The following is a 20451-nucleotide window of genomic DNA, read 5'->3' on the forward strand; positions in this document are numbered from 1 at the left end:
TAATATTTCAGCATATTTTCTTTCAGTCCTTTCACATGCATTTTTTTCATAGCCAGGATCATTACTGTATATACAATTTTGTTTCCTTTTTTTTTAAGAGACAGGGTCTTGCTCTGTTGCCCAGGCTAGAGTACAGTGGCATGATCAGAGCTCACTGCAGCCTCAAACTCCTGGGCTCAAATGATCCTTCTCCCTTGGCTTCCTGAGTAGCTGGGACTACAGGCATGCACCACCACACCCAGCTAATGTTTAGATTTTTTTTTTTTAGAAAGGGGGGTTACCTCAATATCAAAATAATCTTCTTTTATCCTCCAAAACAAAATGCTAATTTTTCCCATGTCAAAACTGCAAACATGAGAATAATGTAGTCATTTATTTGATGTTTTCACTGGGCAAGTAAGGTCCCACGGTTAAGAAGCCAAGAACAGTGAGTTTGGTACCAGTCTGCAACAGAGAGAGGCGCTAGCGAAATGCAGCCAGAACCAGATCCACCTCCAAATACAAGAGACACAGACTTGAATTACCATTGGTCGACACCTGTCAGAACGAATACATAGAATGTTCAAAAGTGTACATTTAAAACTAATTCAACAGCTTTTTACACAACCAATTTTCTTTCCCCTGTAAATGAGCAGGCACGCGTTTCTATTTAAGGGCACACACGTGCGAAGAGCAGACGGTCCAGAGAGCCTCGGTCACCCAGGGTGTTTATCACTCTGCAAAGTGGGAAAGTATTAGAAAAGGAGAAAGTTACTCTAGTATACTAGAAACGTTTGGGGTATCTTCCCCGCATTCCCCTCCCAGGAAATACGCCTCACTTCCCGGTGTTGCTCACAGTTCCTGTTGAGTGCGTATGAGGTGACAGTGGTAGTAGCTGGGGAGGGCGTTTATGAGCACTTACTATGTCACAGACTTGGTGTTAAATGCTTGATATGAATTATTAATTGAATCTTCATAAGAACTCTATGAGCTAGATATATTTTCAGATAAAGAATCTGAATCTCAGTGATGTACTACTTGCCCAGGCTGGTAAACGTCAGCCCCATTTGACCTTGGCTTTCTGGACATAGATGACTGAACCAAGGGATGGGGAAGCCCTTCTAGGAGCTGGCCAACAGCCTGCCACCGCTTGCGAAGCCCAGTGCAAGAAAACAAGCTCACGTGGTCGGCGTCTTCCGAGGGGTGTGGGACGAGGCGACTAAGCCTATCTTGTGAGCTGCAGGAGAGGGAGCTGCTGAAAGAGCTGCATGGTGGTTCAGAGCTGGCACCATGACAAGCCCAACAACACCACACACAAGCAGAAGACACTGGGAGCAAAACTGCAGGTCAGTAGAAAGCAAAGGCAGAGAGAGACAGGGAATGAAACTGACCCACAGAGAGAAGTCCTAGATTCCTGAAGCTTCATAGTCTCTTATTAAACAGCCATTTTCTTGAGGTAATGGAGCAAGTGCCTGTTCTTTGCCAAGAACTCTGTCTAAAATATCCACCAAGAAATCTACAGTGGAGTCCCTCCCCACTTGGAGATTGGGCTCTCATCAGCACCTACCCTGCATAGAGAGTTAGCATCGTTAAAATTAATAACTAGCCAATCCTGTGTGCCTCTTAATGGGATACAAATAGTTGGCATCTCCTAGGACATTTTCCAAAAGAGTTTAACCTGAAACAAACCAAGTCTTTAGACCTAAATTACCAGTGTAAGAAATATATGGACAGAGGAACAAATTAAATGACATCATAGAAAAATAGTTAGATAAAACCGAAATGTGAGACACATTCCATAAGCAACGGGTCTGGTCTTTCCAAAAAGTTTCAAAAGACAATATGGTCTTTCAAAAAAGGGAGGGATGAGAGGAGTATTTGAGAATAAAAACGACTTATGAAATTGAAAAAATGAGGCTGGGCTCAGTGGCTCATGCCTGTAATCCTAACACTTTGAGAGGCCAAGGAGGGAGAATCACTTGAGGTCAGGAGTTGAAGACCAGCCTGAGCAAGAGCGAGACCCCGTCTCTACAAAAAATAGAAAAATTAGCTAGGCATGGTGGGGTGCACCTATAGTCCCAGCTACTCGGGAGGCTGAGGCAGGAGGATCACTTGAGCCCAGGAGTTTGAGGTTGCTGTAAGCTATGATGAGACCACTGTACTCTAGCCCAGGCAACAGAGTGAGACCTTGTCTAATAAAAAAAAAGGAAAGAAACTAAAAAAATGAAATCATAATCTTTGATTGGATAAAAACAAACAAAAAATCCAGCCAGATGCAATACATGATCCTTGAATGGTTTGGGGAAAACTAGCTATAAAAACTAGCTATAAAAGACAATTAGGCTCTGGGAGGCCGAGGCGGGCGGATTGCTCGAGGTCAGGAGTTCGAAACCAGCCTGAGCAAGAGCGAGACCCCGTCTCTACTATAAATAGAAAGAAATTAATTGGCCAAATAATATATATAGAAAAAATTAGCCGGGCATGGTGGCGCATGCCTGTAGTCCCAGCCACTTGGGAGGCTGAGGCAGGAGGATTGTTTGAGCCCAGGAGTTTGAGGTTGCTGTGAGCTAGGCTGACGCCACGGCACTCACTCTAGCCTAGGCAACAAAGCGAGACTCTGTCTCAAAAAAAAAAAAAAAAAGACAATTAGGGAAATATGAATATGGCCTAATATTAGGAAATGGAGAATTATTGGGAACTTTTTTAGGTTTGATAATGATGCTATGGCAATGTAGGAAAACATCCTTATTATTAGGATATATATACTGAAGTATTTAATAGTTAGAAGTGTAGTCATAATATTTGCAATTGTGTTACTTTGAAATAATTTAGAAAAATAAAGCCAGCTAGAGATAAATAAATAAAAACAAATAAATAAAAACATCTAGAGACAAATAAATAGGTAAAGCAAATGTTAGCAATTGTTGATTCTAGATGGTGGGTGTCTGTTGCACTTATCTTTTAACTTTTCCATATGTTTGAAAATTTTCAAAATAAAAAGTTGAAATCTCTTTTCTCAATAAACCACATTCAACAATTTCTCTTCCACTGCTAACACAAATATTGTATATACATCTTCAGTTTAGCCCCACATAAAGCGGCTGCTTGTTTCTAGGGGGCAGGCTGTACAAAAAACATGTTAAGGTCTAGAATCACCATCACTCCAATAAGACCAACAGAGGAAACAGCAGATTCACCCACTCCATCTAATTCGTGTTTGGTCGAAAGTTTTCTCCTCATCCTCTTTTTAATGAGCTGATTTAGTTGAACCTGTATAAATGAAATGCAATTCCCTCAAATCAGAGCTATGCTTTAAACAAATTCTCATCTGTCCATAGAAAAGTAATCAGCCCCATTCCTCTTTTTTTCTAAATAGGATGTTAGGTCAAATCAGCCCTGGCCTTTTGGCTAAGATCAAGTGTGAAGCCAAAGACTAATCCAGAGTCTATAAAGGCTAAGAGAAGGGAGGAAGCTGCAGAAGAAAAGTCAGAAGCTGGCAGAGGTTGTTTCATGAGGTTTCAGGAAAGAAGCCATCTCCATAACATACAAGTGTAAAGTGAAGCAGCAAGTGCTGACACAGAAACTGCAGCAAGTTATCCAGAGGAGCGAGCTAAAATCATTGATGAAGGTGGCCACACTAAACAGATTTTTCAATGTAGACAAAACAGCCTTCTATGGGAAGAAGATGCCATCTAGGACTTTTATAGCTAGAGAGAAGTCAATGCCTGGCTTCAAAGCTTCAAAGGACAGGCTGATTCACTTTTTAGGGTTAACGCCGCCAGTGACTTTAAGTTGAAGCTAACATTCACTGACCATTCTGAAAATCCTAAGACCCTTAAGAATTATGCTAAATGTACTCTGCCTGTGCTCCAGAAATGCAATGACAAAGCCTGGATGATGGCACCTCTGTTTATGGTATAGTTTACCAATAAATAAAGTATTTTTAAATTAAGGGATATACATTGTTTTTTAGACATAATTGCAAACTTAATAGACCATAATTTAGCATAAACATAACTTTTATATGCTGAGAAACCAAAAAATTCATGTGACTCACTTTATTGTCCTAGTTTTTGTATTGTGGTGGTCTGCAACCAAACCTGTAATATCTTCAAGGTATGCCAGTACTTTTTTTTTTTTTTGAGACAGAGTCTCGCTTTGTTGCCCAGGCTAGAGTGAGTGCCATGGCGTCAGCCTAGCTCACAGCAACCTCAAACTCCTGGGCTCAAGCCATCCTCCTGCCTCAGCCTCCCGAGTAGCTGGGACTACAGGCATGCGCCACCATGCCTGGCTAACTTTTTATATACATATCAGTTGGCCAATTAATTTCTTTCTATTTATAGTAGAGACGGGGTCTCGCTCTTGCTCAGGCTGGTTTTGAACTCCTGACCTTGAGCAATCCGCCCGCCTCGGCCTCCCAAGAGCTAGGATTACAGGCGTGAGCCACCGCGCCCGGCTCTAGTACTTTTAACATTTAAAAATATTTTTAAGCTAACAGACTGAACAGTGTGACTCTGTTTACTGGCCATGTGCATACTGTCTTCTCTGCTGCCTATTCTGACCCATTTGCTCGTTTCCTCTTGGATTTTCAAATTTGTATTATTGCTTTGCGAGACTTCTTTGTGTATTAGAGGGTTAATACGAAATGAATGCTGCAAACATTTTCCCCACTTGCAAATAATTTCATACTATTCATACTGAGAAGAGAAGTTCCCAAAGGTGCTGGCCAAGAACATGAGCTTTGAAATGAGGAGAGGTCAGGTTTGAATCCCAGCTCCACCACTTACCTGTTGTGTGGCCCTGGGCAAGCTGCTCCCTTCTCCCGACCTCTGCAGGGTAGGCAGAATTCTAAGGCTGTCTCCAATATCTCCACGCCCTTGTACACACACCTGTATCACCCCTCCCCTTGAATGCAGGTAGAACCTGAGAATGTCACAGGATATCATCCCCATGATTAGGTTACTAGTCATTGACCTTTTTTTTTTTTTTTTTTTTTTTTTTTTAGCAGCAAGCAGATGAGCATAAACCTTTTTTTTTTTTTTTTTTTTTTTTAAAGAGACAGGGTCTTGCTCTGTCACCCGAGCTGGGGTAGTGCAATGACACGATCATAGCTTAGCGCAACCTCACACTCCTGGGCTCAAGCCATCCTCCTGCCTCAGCCTCCTAAGTAGCTAGGATTACAGCTGCATGCCACCATGTCCAGCAAATTTTTTAATTGTCTGTAGAGGTGGAGTCTCACTATGCCTAGGCTGGTCTCAAACTCCTAGCCTGAAGTGAACCTCCTGCCTTAGCCTCCAAAAGCACTGGGATTATAGGTATGAGCCACTGAGCCAGGCCTAATCATCGACTTTTAGATAATCAGAATGGAGATTATCTCGGTGGGCCTAATCTAATCTGGCGAGCTCTCAAAAGGAATTTGGCTCTTCCTGACACCAGAGAGATCTGAAGCCTGAAAAGATTTGATGTGAGGGAGACTCTCCACTGCTGACTTTGCAGATAGAGGCCACATGGCAAGGACCTGAGAGTGGCCTGTAGAAGCTGAAAGCAACCCCCACCTGACAGTCAGCAAGGAACGTCCTGACAACCACAAGAAACAGAATTCTCCCAATGGCCTAAACAAGCTTGGAAGAAGAGCCTAAGCCTCAGATGGCACTCCAGCCCCGACTGACATCTGGATCTCAGTCTCGAGAGAGCACGAGCAGAGAACCCAGCCACACCATGCCGTAACTTCTAGTCTACAAAGCAAATGAATGGGTGTTGGTGGTGGTGTTCACACTGCTAAATTTGTGGTAATTTGTTACTCCGCAATAGAAAATAAATATAGTCTATTTTCTCAACTATATAATGAGGATGAGAGCTGGATGTGGTGGCTTGCACCTGTAATCCCAGCTACTCAAGAGGCTAAGGCAGGAGGATCACTTGAGCCCAAGAGTTCTAGACTAGCCTGGACAAAGTAGTGAGACCCCATCTCAAAAAAAATGAGGATGAGGCTCAGACTACACCCACCTCTTGTAATTGTTCTGGGAAGTAATGTATGCATAAAGTGCTCAACACTGTGCCTGGGAAGTATAATGCAAGTGAATGTTAGGGGGTAGGTGCTTGTGATTGATGGAGTTATTACTATATTTTCATTATTACCATTACCAAATGCAGTATAAATCATTTTTTTCATAAATATAGTAGGGAGGATCAAAACTTTTAAAAGAAAGTCCAAGGAAGTAGAAATCAAAAATGATTCTGGGTAATGAAAAGTTTAAGATAGAACATTCCCTTGTTTCTAGCACTTTTAAAAAGATCTTCACGTCTAGCCCCTTTGAAGACAAGGTATGTATTATCAGCCTTGTTTTAAAGAGACAATATGCTCTACAGGTCTGGGGACAGGAAGTCCTGGGCTCAAATCCTGATTCTGCCACTTAATATGGCTGTACTTTAGGCAAGTTAGCAGATGTGGGGCTCAGTTTCCTCATCCTTGAAGTGGGCATAAATGCCACATACCATGCAGGACTGCCACAGCCTCGCCTGGAGCAGCGGCAATCAACAGAAGTGAGTGTGCACGCTGAGGCTGCAAGACCAGGGAAAGGCTTGCCGGCTTCTCTTGCAGCACAGGGGCGGCGAGGCCGCGAGAAGCACCGATGAGGCCTGGTGTGTCGTGAGCCTAGAGACTCTGTCACTCCACTGAGTTGTGAATTTCAGATCGTCTCAGTCTGACCATCAAGAAACATTCAGCTACACTGAGGTTTGCCAAGTTCCTTCTGAACACGGAGCATGGGACGGGTCAAGGCAGTGTGGAGAAGGCACAGGACCTCTTGTCAGAAGACAGGGTTCTGGTCCTGATCTCTCCATTCTGAGCAACCCTCAGGAGTGCTCTCCATCATTCCCTGTCAGTCCAAGAGCCAGGCTCCCTCTGGTAATAGTACCAAACTCTTCCTCTGGGCGACTGCCCTGTCCCCACCTCAAATGGCTGTGGTGGAGCTGCCAATTGCAGAGCCCCATCCACCTGGCTCCCTGGCCACAGAGGGAGGCACATGACCAAAGCCTGTCAATCACAGAACCCCAGAGTCTTGACCACAGTGATTGGCCAAGATGTAGCCATGTGACCCAAGCCTGAACAGCCAGAGTCCTACACTGGGATTTCACACATGGATCCTGGAAGCAAGTCCTCTCTCTTTCCTCAGAAATGTGTGGCTGTTTATGGTCATCCTAACCCTCCAAAAAAGTCCACGTGCGATAGGAGAAGATAAGACAAACCCAGAGTGGAGTACCCCTGGATACAGCTGTGCCTGAAGCATACCCACCTCAGTTTCCCTCAATCACGGAAGTAATCAATTTCCTTTTCGACTTGAGCTAGTTTTAATTGAGCTTCTATCACATAACCAGAGTTATAATGAATACACTAGGCCTTGTTTTCCTCATCCAAAAATTAAAAGGTTGGGTCTACAATGCCCAAAGTCTCTTCTAAGCCCAGAGTCTAGAAATTTCTTCACAAATGGCCTAGGCAAAAGTAAAGACCAGGCACTAGAGAAGGAGACAAGACAATAAAGTTTCTGAAATTTGGCCGATATTTAATTGAAACCTCAGTTCTGGCACCTAAAACAATGCCTTGCACACAGTAGATCCTTACTAAGCATTTCCTAGTTAATGTACAGACAATGGCAGGAGCTTCACTCCCGAGATTTTCACAGTTCTAGCGTGAGTTTCCTCCTTGAGTCTTCCTTGAGTCTCAGTGTCTCCACACACTTCTCTCTGTCTTGCTCTTCCTCCCTCCCTTTCTCTCCCTCTTTCTTGGCCAATGGGAAGAGCTGTAGCAGATATTTTCACAGGGAAGCGCGGGAACCTGAGTTCAGCACTGCCCCCAGCAGCTGGGGAAGCGGCGCAGGCAGCACCTGGCAGAGGTGCTGTCTGGAGCAAGACCTCGCCCATGGGCCTGCCTCCCTGGGCCCCTCATTCCTCCCATCCTGTCCTGACTTTCTCCCAGTGTCCCCCCACGTCCACCTCAACCCAAACCATCCTCTAAACGCCTCTCCGTGAGTGTGTCTGCAGTGCCGTGGGCATAGGACCACCCTTGCCTGCAGTGTGGGGACGTCCCAGAGGTCCAGTGGCACGCAGGGCTTCTGTCTCCTCAGACGACCATGGAACCGCGGGGCTAGACACGCCCTGCAGTTAGTAACAACGACAACCCAGGAAAGGGCTAACCACGTGGCAAGAAAAGAGGATGCGTAATCCACGTGTCAACGGTCCTTTCTGATCCTCTACAGCCAAACACTCCAGCAAAAGAAGGAAAACCACAAATGTGACTCTAACGTCTTAAGGACTAACGTGGGTCTGCAGGGGCGTTTCCAGGGAAGACAGGGATGCAGTACGGCTCACCAGCAGGACTGTCCTTACAACTATTCGGAAATCTCTCTCTCTCTTTTCCCAAAATGCCTACTCCTCAGTGTCCAGATCTTGCCCATGTCTCCCTCTCCACTTCGCATGTGGTTCCTTCTCCTCCTGCCTTTTCCAAACCATTTCTCACCACTGCCTCTTCCCTGCCCCACCCCTCGAATTCACAACTGCCCAGGACCTGGGTAACAAACACTGCATCCTATTTCTTTACAAGCTAAAGAGGAATAAAATGGCAAATGCTCATAACAAATCGGTTTTCTCTGCCACATACATGAATATGGGATATTTGCTAGCAGGAACTCTGGAACCTCCCTTTCTAAATAAAGAAGAAAACCAAGTGTTGACTAAAAGCATACCCTGCCCTAGGACAGCATGCACAGCCCAGTCTAACAGACCTGGGAGTCGAATTTCATTACAGAAAATGTTTCAGCTACATGACGGTTCAACCGTAGTCATCCTGGCACCCTGGGTCTTTCTCGTTCTTCAATTTCAGTAACCATAATGATAATTACAAAGTGAGTCCTGGCTGGGAGGGAGGGTGTTCCCACCTGGTTGGGTTCCCCCCACCTCTCCACATGTCACTAAGGGTTACTCTTCAAGGTGGAGAGAGATCAGTGTGGCCACAAAGGAATGTAGCAATTGGCCAGGCCCTGAACCGTCTAGTATGTCTTCATGTCAGTTTGCCCGACTTTACTAATAAGCCCCAAGGCCCAGAAGAAATCAAAGCAAGGACAAGAGACCAAGATAAAAACCACAATTGGCCTAACCAACTAACAGACTCTATTTACTCAAACAATGTTAACCATTTGGAAAAATCTTGTGTGCTGTCTAAGAGTTTGAGGGCTGAGAGGAACCTGAAGTCAACATTGCATTAGATTCTGACACCCACTTAGTTGCAAAGAGCCAGGGGCAGGGTTTTTTCTGTAGCGAATTATTAATTTTAAATGTTACCCTGGTCTTAGAGAGATGTGGCAAGGATAACAGAGGGTCTCTTCAACCAAGTATGTATCTAATAGGTCCCTTCGGGGAGCAAATTCTATAAACCAGGGTTGTGCTCAAAGACAAAATATTTTTCAAAGGGGAACAGTTGAAGAGGTCTCGTGGCCATAGGTATAGGAGTCAAGTCCCAGTTAACCTGGGACCAATGAGTTTCTCAAGGTGCAGGACTGTCAGTACTGAAAACAGGACAGCCCCTGGGCAAACTCGGTGGTGAGCACCTGCATGTACCCACAGTCCTTGGCTGAGGAGCACTGTCGAATGGCAAGGAGAGCAACACTGAAGGGAGGATGAAAACAAAGTCCTTCAAAAAAGGCTAACTTGCTCCTAGGAGACCTAATTTGTCTACAGTTCAAAATTGACTATAACTATTCTAAAATGTGTACGACCTACGGTCAGCAAAGGGTTTCATGATCAATGACTTTGGGAAATGCTACAAACTCCATCCACTCTCCTTATGCAGTCTCCATGATATCAACACATCAAAGGCTCTGAGAAGTCTCGCAGCAGGGAGCATATTTAAAGTTGTGGGCTCAGTATGTTCAGATAGGTTTGACCACACACGCCTTTTTTCACTTAATGGTTATGATCATCCAACTGAACACACTTTGAGAAATGGGGTCTTATCCATAAAACCTGTGGTCCTCAACCCCCAGGCCATGGCCCAGTACCAGTCCACGGTCGGTTAGGAACTGGGCAACATATCACTGCCTGAACTCCAGTCCCCACCCCCAATACCCCACCCTATCCCCACCCATCCCCCTGTCTGTGGAAAAATTGTCTTCCATGAAACTGGTCCCTGGTGCCAAAAAGGTTGGGGACCTCTGCATAAAACTATAAAAAACTTAGGAAGTACATGACTTGCATTCAGTAAGACATACACATCTATTTCAAAGTCAACACATTTCTCTTTGTACTCAATAAAAAGCATATTGTAACCTGAGCTAAAATAGTGCCATGGTCTACATTTATTTTTAACAGGACACTTGGGGAAAATGACTGAGATCTACACAGGATCTTAAAGTGTAAATAGAACTAGTCAGAAAAGTATTGAAAAGACTAAAAGACTTGAACTTGAAACCCAATCTAAAGGTAGCATGTTAGTTTTGTGTCAGATGGATGTGAGAAATTATTCATTTATTCATTCTATTCATTCATCCAACAAATTAAGAAAGTGCACATGTGCCAGGCATTGTGCTAGGTCCCAGGATACAGTGGTGAACAAGAGAGAGTGGCAGGTATCTGCACACTTCATACTTGGGGCTTCCAACATTGAATTTCAGTAAGTGCTAATGATGCAAAATGTTAAGAAAGTTCAGGGGTTATAGGAGAGGCCTCAAGCTCAGATTCAGGAGAGTGGTCCTGATGGCTTCCGGAGGAGGCGATGTCAAGGCTTGGAGCCCCGGGATGAAGGGGCGGGACAAGAGCAGTGTGCGTGGGAGGGCAGTGCCGGGCAGGGGAGACAGCGCTCTGGGCAGAAGGAACAACATGTGCAAAGACCTGGAGGTGAAACAGAGCTCAGAGCATTCTCTACAGATGCGAGGGTTTTGTTACCAAGGATAGTGCTAGAAATCATTTAGTACACAGCAGGCCCTCCATCTACTGCGACTGCTATTATTGCTACTATGTCAAAGAAGACAACCTTGCATCAGGAGGAGGTTTGACCTGACCCTGCCCAAATCTCCCAAGTAACAGACTTTATGCTTGGGAGAATTTTATGATTCCCTTTAAAATGTGCTTAAAAACTTATAGACTTCTCCTTCTGCAAGACAAAGCTTCCCATGAAGGCATAAAACTACATATTAACAAACTGTACATTTCTGATTTGTTTTTTCCTTCATTGTGTACTGGTTCCCTCTGGGTTCCAAATAAAACAGCCCCAGTGCCCTCCTTATCAACCTTGACACCTCTTGGCTGCTTCACAAGATGCTTCCTGTAGCCCAAGACCTTCAGGGCAAGCGAATGGCAGTGGAAGCTTATTGGCCCACTTGGATTTTTTACTTAAACCGCAATCACTGATGTAAACGTGACTTCCCCAAGTGGTAAAGCACATGCTTTCTTGGTGGAAATTTTGATTAGTAAAGCCAAGCCCAACAGCATCCTCTCTAGAGGCCGGAGCATGTATCCAAAATAGGATACTTACAGCAGGGGCTAACCAGGACAAATACTTACCCCTCTGAAATTCCAGGCTTTAGGAGAGGGAAACATGGGAAAGTTGTTTTGTCGCTGCTGCCGTTTAGGCCTAGAAGACAAAAGACAATGCGTTCGTTATTCAGTGGTTGAGTGTTCAGAGGAAATCACTGGTTTTGAATGCAGGCTTATCAAAAAGAGAGATGCCTCGGCCGGGCGCGGTGGCTCACGCCTGTAATCCTAGCACTCTGGGAGGCCGAGGCGGGCGGATTGCTCAAGGTCAGGAGTTCAAAACCAGCCTGAGCGAGACCCCGTCTCTACCATAAAAATAGAAAGAAATTAATTGGCCAACTAATATATATAATATAAAAATCAGCCGGGCATGGTGGCTCGTGCCTGTAGTCCCAGCTACTCGGGAGGCTGAGGCAGGAGGATTGCTTGAGCCCAGGAGTTTGAGGTTGCTGTGAGCTAGGTTGACGCCATGGCACTCACTCTGGCCTAGGCAAGAAAGCGAGACTCTGTCTCAAAAAAAAAAAAAAAAAAAAAAAAAAAAAGAGAGATGCCTCAAGAAATGGCCCAGGCAAACCAGGCAGCTGCAGTTTTCTACAGCTCTGCAATCTACAGCGTCCAAATTCACTCCAAACTCCTTCCCAGTGCCCTGGGAGGAAAGCCCCAGAGTCCTCTAAAATAGCAAACACTTCGCCCACACAAAATAAAATCTAAAATGCAACGTGGATGCAGTCGAGAAGTCAGATGAGACTCCCAATCTTTGTCTTGACTTTTCACACAGAAACAATTCTCAAATGGACACCATCAGGTGATGTTACCAGCTGTGGCTCAGCCTAGAACTTTCCCTGTTGCACACACGCTGGGGAGTCCCAATGTCTGCATTAAGGCCACATTTGAGCTCCAGTTTTTGAAGGAGGATCTGCAGGACACTTAGCCACTGCCTAGCATGCTGGAGCTGGTTTCCTCACCTATGAATGTTGCACATGAATCAGTCTCCTTAGAAGTGATAGAGGCAGCTGCAAGTCGGGTCAGGTTGGCACAAAGAGGCTCCCGGCACACTGGAAACTCCTTATTTCTGTCTTGTAAATTGAATCAAATTTTGTAGCTGCCAACATACCTTTTTCAATGTTTTTGTGGAGTAACAAATTACTCCCCCCAAAAATGTGATATCTTTCAATATGGATATTCGGATTTCACGTCTGCTGAAAAGCATCTCTGAAAAGGTCTACATTGGACTTTTCCTGAGGTTTTGGTCACTGATGTGCCAAAAGGGTGTTGTTGGTTGCACGACAGTCACCACTGCCTTGACCTCTCTGCTGTGATCAGCAATGACACAAGGCAGAAAGCGTGTGGGACCAATGCACAGGCTTTGCAGCACATCACCCCTGAGCAAAGTCTTTGTTGGCTCTATCATATAAAAGAGATAAATAAAATACAAGGAAATCACAATGATAGCAGCAGCTAACAGATATTGAGCACTTTAAAAAGCATATGACAGGGCAGGGCTCAGTGTCTCACACCTGTAATCCTAGCCCTCTGGGAGGCCGAGACGGGAGGATCACTCAAGGTCAGGCGTTCGAAACCAGCCCGAGCAAGAGAGAGAGACCCTGTCTCTACTATAAATAGAAAGAAATTAATTGGCCAACTAATATATATAGAAAAAATTAGCTGGGCATGGTGGCGCATGCCTGTAGTCCCAGCTACTCGGGAGGCTGAGGCAGGAGGATCACTTGAGCCCAGGAGTTTGAGGTTGCTGTGAGCTATGCTGACGCCACTGCACTCACTCTAGCCTGGGCAACAAAGTGAGACTCTGTCTCAAAAAAAAAAAAAAAAAAAGCATATGCCAATATTTTATACAGTTAATATCACTGACTCTCACTCTGTGAACTAGGATGCATCATTGTACCCATTTAATAGATAAACTGAGGCCTCGGGATATGAAGTGATTTGATCAGGATCACATGGATGAAATTAGGATTCTGATCTCAGTTGTCTGACCTCAAACCCCATAGTGTTTTACTAGCTGTGTGACTCTGAATATAAGGCTTACTTTCTTGAGTTTCGGTGTTCCTATGTGCAAAACAGGGGAAATAATACGTTCCATGTTGAGTCAAGATGAGCTGAGAGCTCTAACTCCAGTGTTGCTGTTGCTAAGTTCTTACAGGTGTCCACCTGGCGCCCCTCCCTTTACCTCCCAAAGCCTGGATGCAAGAACAGAACTGAAGCCCAGGCACGAGCTTGCTGCAGAAGAGCTGGGGCAGTCACAAACACAGGGGAACCGGGGTCTCACGTCCCTGTGCGCCAGGCCTCCTCCTCCGCCTCACGCACAACAGCAGAAACCCAGGCTAATAACATCTCAAGATAAACAGAGACATGGGGGTGGTTATTTACATTAATTATTTTCTATTAAGTAACATGTTGGCCTAAGTTCTTCTGAAAAGAAACTTCTGCCTTAAAAAAACACCTGGATTTCAATAAGACTTCTCCCTTGACACTGCTCCTTCCCCTCCTGGCATATAACTGGGCTTTGCTTTCCTAATTATCTGTGAGCTTCACTGCTTCCAAAGCAACAGGATATACCAGAACATTCTGAGAAAAATGTGCCCTTGTCTTATATGTTGCAATCCACAGAAGACCACACATATTGTTACTAAATAATTATCCCATAATTAACAGCAATTCAGTCACTGGTGTGCCAGGGACTAAGCACTTTGCTTACATAATCTAAGCCTCACAATAACCTTATAAAATAGGTTATTATATTATGTTATATTCAATTGTTAATACATGACATACAGATGGCATTGTAGTGGTATTATATAAAGTTTTATACATATGTTATCATGTATTACATATTTTAAAATAATAACCTTATCTCATAATATAATTTTATACAATATTATATAGCATTATGATAAATGGGGATATCACTCCATTTTACAGAGGAGATAACCTGAGGCTCAGAGAGGTTAGACCACATGCTGTGAGTCACACAGCTGGCAGATGGCCAAGCCGGGATTCACATCCAGATGTGCATGACTCCAGATCCAGAGGGTGCAGCCCTTCTCAAATGAAGAGAAGCCCCACCAAACGGGGCAGAGCACGCTTTTAAAAGGATGTTGCCTTGGGCTCCCTGCGGGAGGGGGCCTGTTTAGCAGGGCCTCACACTGTCAGGCCTCCAGCCAAAGAAAAAGCATCAGTGCAAATCTGTCAATCTGGGGCACTCTTAGACAACTATGTTGCCCCCTCTCAGCTGCGGAAACTGCCAGGAGATCTACCAAGAAAGGGGCTGTCCCTAATTTTGGCTCCCACCCCCCTTTTGCCCCACCACCATCTTGGCTTCTGGATCACTCACATGAGCGGAAGTCCTTTTAACAATTCTAATCTGATCTCATAAGACCCTCCTTGCAGTTTCCTCCTTCTCCCCAGCCAGACACTAGCAGCCGGGTGTTTCTAACAGACAGCTTCAGGGAACGAGAACCGCCCTGCTGGGAGACTCCTTCACGAAGCCAGCAGGGACCCGGCACATATGGTGCAGCCTCGCGGAAGCACCATGGCCAGGTCCTCACCAAGGGAGGGCCCTGAGTCCTGGCTGGGTTTTCTCTGTTGTAGAAGCAACGTCTTTGCACAGTCAGCAAAAGTCGAAGCGAGAACAAGGACACTTGGTTCTACAGGTTTCCCAGACGCAAAGATGCACAGCTGGGCTTCTGGACAGGGCCTGAAGGAGTGGGCGATGGTCTGTGTCCAGCCCTCGGGCCTCTCGAGTGAGCCGTCTGTGCATGTGCACACACGTGGTTAGAAACACGGCTGTCTGCCAGGCGGTATTTCCCTCCGTCCGGCAGACGTCACGAGGACAGTGCTGGCCAGCAATCGCCACTCCACAGCAGGTCTGAAGGGAAAGCCACGGGTGTGCGGCACAAGAGAGAGACTGCTCAGCCACGACGGGCTGCCGTCCTGCGACAGGCGGGAACGGAAAGTCGTGGCCCCGCCCTTGGGAGAGCTCCTGGCAAGACGGGGAAATGCCCACAGCAGGGTGAAAAGCCAGGGTCAGGTGTGTCTAGGGAGTGAGCTCACAGTCAGGTGTGTGTGTCTAGAATCCAACAGAACAAGGTCAGCAGCAAAAGGCTTCAGGGTTAGCACAGAATGTATTCTCCCACCACGTGAAAACAAATGCGACTCATCTCCTTGAGAAGAGACTTAGCAACCATTTCCAGAACAGCTCCTAAGAGTGTGGGTTTCAGAAGCTAACATGCAGAGAAGAAATAGAAAGCCTGAAAGCCCCATTTACTAAGCAAGAAATAAAAGAAAATGTCAGGCCCAGCCAGTTTTACTGATGAAGTCTATCAAATTTTCAAAACAAGAAAAAAAAGTCAAAAACCAGATCATTTCAATCTTATAGAAACTATTCTAGACAAGATAAAATGAGTCAAGAGTTAACAAGTAGAGGAAAGTATGGCACATATGAGGAACTGGAAGAAGTATGACAACTTAAATGTCCGACAATAAGAAAATAGATTAAATGAAGCTATGTTCATTCTTAAAAATGGAAGATCATAGAGTATTACGTATTAAAGAAAAATCTCAAAAGAAAAGGAAGAAAAAAAGAATAAAAATCCACATTTCAAGAAATATGCATAATATGATATGATACCATTTATGGTATCATATCATTATGATACCATTATGATATGATACACGCAAAATAATACTCTATTGTTTATAGCCATGTACATATACAGTAAAAATGTAAGCCTACAGATGAAAAGGCACTATCAGCCGCAGGAAAGAGGCTACCTCCAGAGAGAGGGAGGGTAACAGCCGAGGATGGGCGCCCAGAAGGCTTTATCTACACCTGTAAGATTTCATTTGTTCACACACACAAAATCTGAAGCAAAGGTGGCTGGACATTGATGTTCACATTTGAATAGCGGGCACAGAACTGGGTGCGGCGCAAATGTGCAGACTCAGCTGTGTGCGTGCAGAGGGAGGCCCGGGCGGGCGCCCGTCCCAGCTGCCGGCAGTGGCGGATCACGCAGCTGGGTGGCATGGGCAGCACCAGCGTGGACATCGTCTTCTACCTTATGTATTTTTTAGTCTTTTACTGTGAAATATATTGTGCATGTAATGAAAGTTATAATAGCACTTATCAGAAGGTCCTAGAAGGTGGGGAAGGAGGCAGGGAGGCATGAGATGAGGCTGAGTAGGTGAGCAGCACTGGACAAGCCAGCAGAGTTTGGCCGTAGAGCCGTGGGGTCCACTGAAGAGTTACAAAGCAGGGAGTGATGTGATGAGATTTGCCTTTTAGAAAGATCCCTCTGGCTAGAGGGAGGGGAAGAGAGAGTCAGGGGTGCAGAGTGAAAGCAGAGAGACAGCTGGGAGGCTACTGCAGGCATCCAGACCCAGTGTGGCCTGTCTTGAGGCACTTTCACCATTCTGAAGGCAATGAAGTCAGATGGGCCCATTCGACTCCTCTCACCCATTCACCACCCTCTGCCAGCTTTTTGTTTTTTAGAACAGCACTGTTCAATAGAAATATCATGCGAGCCACATATATAATTTAAATTTTTCTGTTTGTCACATTTAAAAGTAAAAAGACATAGATAAGTTTAGTTTTAATAATATAGTTTTATTTAACCCAATATATCCAGATATTATCCCTTTAACATATAATCAGTAGGAAAAAAATGTTAGAGACATTTTACATTTTTTCATACTAAGTCTTCAAAATCCAAAGTGTATTCTATACTTAAAACAAGTCTTAATTGGCACCATGTTTCAAGTGCTCACTGGCCACATGTGACCTGTGGCTACCATACTGCATAGCACAGAAAAATAACACATTTTCAAAGAGTCTCTGACTGTGAAAATCTACTGCATTATGTCTCAGAAGTTGGCGACCAAGGAAAACGTATAAATGGAGACCCTTGTGGAAAATGAGCACTGTCCAAAAAGATTTTAGTATTCATTAGAATTCAGAAATATCCAAAAGAGCCAAATATTTCACAAGGGCTTTAAAATGATAGTACTATATCTGGAAAAACCAGGGGAAATTATCTCTGGGTCACAACTGTATACTTGAACGGAGCAAAAATGCAACTCTCCTCCAAACAAATGTCTGTGAGCTGTCCCTAAATAATATAGGACTACTCTATTCAAACTAATTCCAGACTTAACTAAAAAGAAGAGGTTGAAATGTTTTTTTAAATCCATGACATTAGTAAATTTGTATTTCTTCTATAAAATGCCTATTCAGGTAATTTGCTCATTTGTATAAATAAGTACTATTTTTTTTCTTATTGATATGTAAGAACTCGTTACATGCGCAGGATACAGCATATAGCAAAGAGTTTGGCACATGGCTGGTACTATAGTAGCTAAACACAATGTGATATATCCATACAACAGAATATTATTCAGCCATAAAAAAGAATAAAGTACTGACACTACTACAACATGGAAGAATCTTAAAATCATTACGCAAAGTGAAAGAAGCCAGACTACAAAGGGCACATATTGCCCGATTCTATTTACGTGACATGTCCAGAACAGACAAATCCGTAGACAAGTGGCTGCCAGAGGTGGGGAAACGGAGGGACCGGGAAGCAGCTTAATGGAGACACAGTTTCCTTCTGTGTGAACAAAAGTTCCTGGAATTAGATAATGGTGATGGGCGCACAGCATTCTCCATGTATGCCACTGAATTATTATACACTTTAAAATGGCTAAAATGATACATTTGGTAATGGTTTAAATGGTAATATTTTATGTGTATTTTACCATGATTTTTGAGAAGTACAGGCGAAATAAAGATATTATCAGGCAAAATAAAACATACATATTTAATGGAAAAAATCCTCATGGAATAATGATGTGAAATAAAATCTTATTAACTAATCCAGAAGAGGGATTCTGTAAATAAAAGCTGAGAGAGCACGCATTTTGTGCAGCTGGGGAATGATGGAAGTGGCTTAGTCATGCGGTGTTACCAGGGCTTGTGAGAAATTGCCCTACGTGTCCCTGTTTAAGACACACATTTACTTGAGTCATTCAAGGATGATAAGAATTCCCACACCTCTGTTTTCTCCACGTCCTCCTCCCGCCCGCTCCCTGTCTCAGAGATTCAGCAGCGACAGCTGGTCCATCTGCTCCGATCTCATGAGCCATTTTGCTGCGTTTCCATTTTGCACTTTGGCTTCTGGCAAAGCTTGTATCTTTAGAACAACTTTTAATGAGTGCAATCTTCGAGAAGGAAAACTACCAGTGGTAACTTTCTGTACTTCCCAAGTGGTGCCATATAGAGGAAGCTCAACTCAATAGTTAAAAGTACAGCTGCTGGAGCCAGCCAGCTGTGTGACACTGGACAAGTGACAACCCCTGATCCTTAATTCCCCTATCTGTAAAAACAGGATACTAACAAGACTCCCTCTCAAGGCTGTTGTGAGGAGTAGATGAGTTAATATATGGAAAGCTCTTGGTACCTGGCGTACAGAAGGAGCACTGTAAGATTTAGCCCCCTTCTGGGGGACAAAGTCAGGAAGACCAGGGACTTTGGTGGTTTGGACTAACTACTGTCGCTGCACTCCTTGCACTTAGTAGGAGCTTAAGAAATAGGTGGAGAATGACTGCGTGGTGCTTGCCCTCAGCAAGTCTGCCGTCAACAGCAGCACAGAATGGCCTTGTACACACACTGCAGGAACATGAATACAACCACGTGCGGCCGACAGGGAGAGAGCCACTTCCATAACTGGCGCGTCTCAGGGGCCCTCTGAGTGTCGCGTGAGCTGGGGCAAGCCCGGCACGCAGCCGTGGACCCGCACTCGCCCAGTCGTCTCCTTCCCAGGCCTCACTCAGGCTGAGTTGGATCCAAAATAGGCACTTTCTGAACAAAAGGGCCCTACGCCAGCTGGCACGTTGGTCCGGAGCTGTGGGGACGAACAGTGGTAGGGAGCACTCGCCAGAGGGCAGGAGAGGAAGACCAGGCCCCAACAAGGCCCCTCCCAGCGCTGCTTAAGAGCACTTTGGATTATATGTGGTTTCCCCTCACTCACCCTGGTGTGGTTCCTGTGTCGTCTCTTCATCCAGGACAAAGTACCTGAGAAATGCCATAACTGCCCACAGCATATCAACAGCCCACACACTCCCGAGAGACACCACCCCCGTGACAGACGCACCGAGGTTCCTGCCTGTTTACATTGTCAAGGCTGTGGATGGGCCACAGGCTGCTCATTCATATTTCTGTTTGCTGGTGAGCCACCGTCAACCTTTCTAGAATAAAGTCAGGCCACCACAGAGAGACAACAGCAACACAAGGTGGTCAGAGCATGGGCTTTGCAGTCTCCAAGACCTGGGTTCAAGTCCAAATCCATCAAGCGACCATGGACAACTTATGCAATTTCCCCAATCCTCAGTTTCCAACTTGAAATGAGTATGATGAGCCTTGGACTTTGTAGGGTTGCTCTGAGGAGTAAATAAACAATTCCCATAAAGCCCTCTGCCTGCTAGCTGGCTCACACTGCGTGGGTAATAAATGTTAGCTCTACATATCTGCTGAGTGTCTACTACGTGTCAGGCATTGCTTTAGGCACAGAGAAACAGCAGAGAGCAAAACACAGGCCCTGTTCCTCACGCTTCCGCTAGCAGGTGATGGTGATAACCTCTACGGAGGAAGCAAGGCAGGTTGGGAGGGAAGGCGAGAGTGGCTGCCACGCCCTGAGAGCGCTCAAGGCAGGCCTCTCCAAGAAGAGACCTGCCAGGTGGGGAGCATGTCTTGGGTGGATGTGACAGCACGTGCGAAGCCCCTAGGCAGGCCCAGGGCAGCAAGGCCAGGATGGCTGGAGTGGGGTAAGCAGTGAGCCAGGGCAGAGGAAGTCACAGAGGGGCCGGAAGCAGATGGTAAGAGCCTGATAGTCTACAGCAAGATCTCTGGATTTTAGTCCGAGCGAGATGGGCAGC

General features: G+C 45.1%; 1 protein-coding gene across 2 annotated transcripts in view; it reads right to left on the reverse strand.

Moving 5' to 3' along the window:
• The window catches only part of ARHGEF3 (Rho guanine nucleotide exchange factor 3), a 304041-nt gene that overhangs the window by 175612 nt on the left and 107978 nt on the right, over nt 1-20451 (reverse strand). For both annotated transcript variants that reach the window (XM_012765619.3, XM_076008798.1), the window contains one exon: nt 11533-11602. In XM_012765619.3, the coding sequence (XP_012621073.2) occupies nt 11533-11602 (70 nt within the window). The remainder of the gene's footprint in view (nt 1-11532; nt 11603-20451) is intronic.

This window comes from Microcebus murinus, chromosome 1, assembly GCF_040939455.1.
Source record: "Microcebus murinus isolate Inina chromosome 1, M.murinus_Inina_mat1.0, whole genome shotgun sequence".
Taxonomy (NCBI): Eukaryota; Metazoa; Chordata; class Mammalia; order Primates; family Cheirogaleidae; genus Microcebus; species Microcebus murinus.